The following is a 3,016-nucleotide window of genomic DNA, read 5'->3' as shown; positions in this document are numbered from 1 at the left end:
TTTGTTTTGAATTAAGTGTTAGAGAGTGAAAGTCTGAAAACAGAGACCAATCCAACTTGTTCAGTATGTCATACTGCATTTGATATACAGTGTTTAAGCAATAAAACTTAAAAAATTAATAATTAAAGGTTTTAGCACAACTTTGTGTGACTCAGTCTAGTTAAAAAGTGCTGAAATACACTGAATCATCAAGTGTATTCAAGAAGAACTTGAAAACTACCTCAACATCTGAATTAATATTGAATGCTCATATTCTTTAAACCACAGGAAGACTTGGAATATCTATTTTAAATGTCTAAACTCAAGAATCTCAAATGAAAAAATGGAATATTTTCAGTGTATATGTGTGTGTGTGTGTGTGTGTGTGTGTGTGTGTGTGTGTGTGTGTGTGTGTGTATCAGCGAGTGAGTGACATACAGAGAAAGAGCCAAACTGGCATCAAATGACCAGGTAAAAGAGTTTTAAGTCTTTAAGTGTTTTGTGGGTTTTATTTTAATACTAACTGCATTTTAGTGGGGAGATAATCTACACAGACTAAACACAGAGACAGTGGATTACATTAGATCAGTTGAAATGTGGAAGAATTCTCCACAGACAGGTAAATGGTTTCACTTCTAATCATACATAATTTTCCAAGACTGTAACTCTGGTCAAAATACTTTTTGAACCATGAGGGTCCCAAGGACTCTCTCAAATAATGGGGTCTTTCCTGCTGTTGAAACAATCTCCTCACTGGAAATACAATATATCGTTATGGGTCTGTTAGAAGGTACACTTTGATCCACACAGTTCAAAAAGTTAACATCTCAATGCCATCATCATCGAGAGTGGTAGTGGGGTACGTCGCATGTGCTCCGTAGGGAGGTGGAAGATCTCCACACTGGGGTGGTGTTTGCTGGGGTGTAGTTCCCCAGGCTGGATTTTCTGGGTTCCTAAAAGTGTCGAATCCAATGCCAGCAGAAGGATGTGGTTGTTTCACAACCGCAGGCATGATAACTATAGGAAGTTTGAGCTTTGGATCAATGGAACATTTGATTTTCATTTGGACCTGTGGAAACAAAATAACACACAAACAGTATTGTTTAGCTTTGTTTGTTTGTTTCAATGAATGTAGATGTTGATTCGCATGATTAGGAAGTATTTATATCAGCAGGCCTTTGTTGTTGCCCTGTTTTGTCACTAGAGGGCTCCCGTGCTTTAATCCAAGTTTCTCACTCTTTGTTTTTTTCCCTATTAGTGTTTGCACTTGCCTCTTAATGAGTGCTTTTCTTCCTTTATATGGAAGTACTTTAGTTCCTTTGAGTACTTAGATCCTTTGTTGTATTTCCTTTTGTGAACGTTAAAAAGAAGAAAAGCAGTTTTCCATAAAAATGATTTGTTACAGTCACCTGTGACAGAAAAGAGGTGCCACTAACCAACTAGCAGCCCAAATAAAACAACCAAAATAAAACAAAGACAAGCCATCCAAGCTTCCTACCATTAGTTATATTACTTAAGCAGTACTCAAGTACACAAACAAAAGGACAGCTCTACAAGTTGTTTACCTTCAGCATGTACTCCAGGTTGATGATGTGGCTGTTCAAGATGGAGGGGGGTAGGTCTCCAGGGATGGTGATCACCTTGGTCACAGTTTTTCTGCCAGAAGATGCTTCAACAGCCTCAGCCTTATCCTTAAGGATGTCGTGTGTGTAAACTGTCCTGTGGCCCTGGGCAAAGAAACTGTGTTTCTGATACAGTTTGAATTTGGGCTTCACTGTGCGACTCGAGTTGTTGTTGATTTCAACTGTGACCACGAGAGCTTCGCCTGTAAAGTACAGAAAGTTATCCTGTATAAATCACTGCCAAGCACAGAAAGACATTTCCTTACATCTACATAATATCTAACTTCCTTTCACTAATCAAAGGATCAGTGCCACAGAAACACCCCTCACTGAATCATGCACACTGGTTTCCTGTTTACAAGCACTTTAAGTAGCTGAGAGCTGGGATGAAATAAAGCAGTATTTTTAAATGATGGGAAGTATCATTTAAAAATACTGCTTTATCTGAAGAGTGAAAGCGCTTGACTCAACCAAACTTATAGTCACTTTCCAAAAAATGAAAAATAAAAATAAGGGAGAGGGCAGAAACTGAATACTGAAAGGCAGTAAGCCAAGTAAAGATAATTACCTTGCATGTATCCCATCTGAGTGGTATGGACATCTACTGAAACCTTTCCAGAGCCCAAAACAGATTTATCCTTACAAGTATACTGAGGTTCCTAAAAAGCAGACCCCCACATTATAAATGTGCTTTAAGGTGATGATCTCGTCTGCCTGAACACTATCAGTTATGAAATTAAATGATTGCTTTTTTTTTAGGATTAATGATTTCTTACCAGAAGTCCAGGAATACCCATGTCTGCCTTGGACACAAAAGTGAAGTGAGCCTTGGTTTTTCTTGTAATTGATTGTGTCAGCTCTGCTTTCACCTTATGAACAATTTTTCCACGGGCTCTTTTATAGGTTGATGGCAGTATTCTGTAAAATACAATACAAAAACATTCAAATGACCCACTAAGAAGCAGAATGGAAATCTAAACCTCTGATTAAGACAAGAAGAGGTACCCATCAGGAATCCTGAACAAAAAAGGATACACGTGTCTTCCTTTTCCAATGACTTCAGTGCCTGGAAAAGAAGTAGGTGTTGTTTTGAACAGTCTGTTAAACAAGGAACAGTGTATCACGTGTCAGCAACAGTGTTAATTCAATACATCACCATCGTGTCTTGATTCTCTCAAGATATCTTGTTTGATGTCATAATATGTCTCAGTAGCCCAGTAATCGCGGTAATCATTCTCTCCGTAATTCTCGGTCCAGCGTACCTTCGCTCTCCCTTGTCCTCTAAAAATCAGCGATTGGATTTTGGTTTCACCAGACACCTCCACAATAATTCTTCCATTAATGATATCTCCATTCGTGAAGGTGTTTTTGCTGTTGATGGCATCGTATTCGATTGAGAATCTTGTAATGGTCAT

At 38.4% G+C, this 3,016-nt stretch overlaps 1 protein-coding gene across 1 annotated transcript; it reads right to left on the bottom strand.

Moving 5' to 3' along the window:
- Window positions 1-705: 705 nt before the first annotated feature.
- Window positions 706-3,016, bottom strand: LOC102202442 (arrestin domain-containing protein 3-like). The gene is made up of 6 exons (XM_005722414.1): window positions 2,758-3,016; window positions 2,607-2,667; window positions 2,378-2,519; window positions 2,170-2,260; window positions 1,545-1,804; window positions 706-1,048 (listed from the first exon to the last, which is right to left on the bottom strand). Exons 1-6 carry the CDS (start codon window positions 3,014-3,016, stop codon window positions 791-793), a joined length of 1,071 nt encoding a protein of 356 aa, XP_005722471.1. The 3' UTR covers window positions 706-790.

This window comes from Pundamilia nyererei, unplaced genomic scaffold, assembly GCF_000239375.1.
Source record: "Pundamilia nyererei isolate P.nyererei 1_Seehausen unplaced genomic scaffold, PunNye1.0 scaffold00006, whole genome shotgun sequence".
NCBI lineage: Eukaryota > Metazoa > Chordata > Actinopteri > Cichliformes > Cichlidae > Pundamilia > Pundamilia nyererei.
Note: the sequence above shows the minus strand (reverse complement) of the source record. Positions and strands in the feature narration are given on the sequence as shown.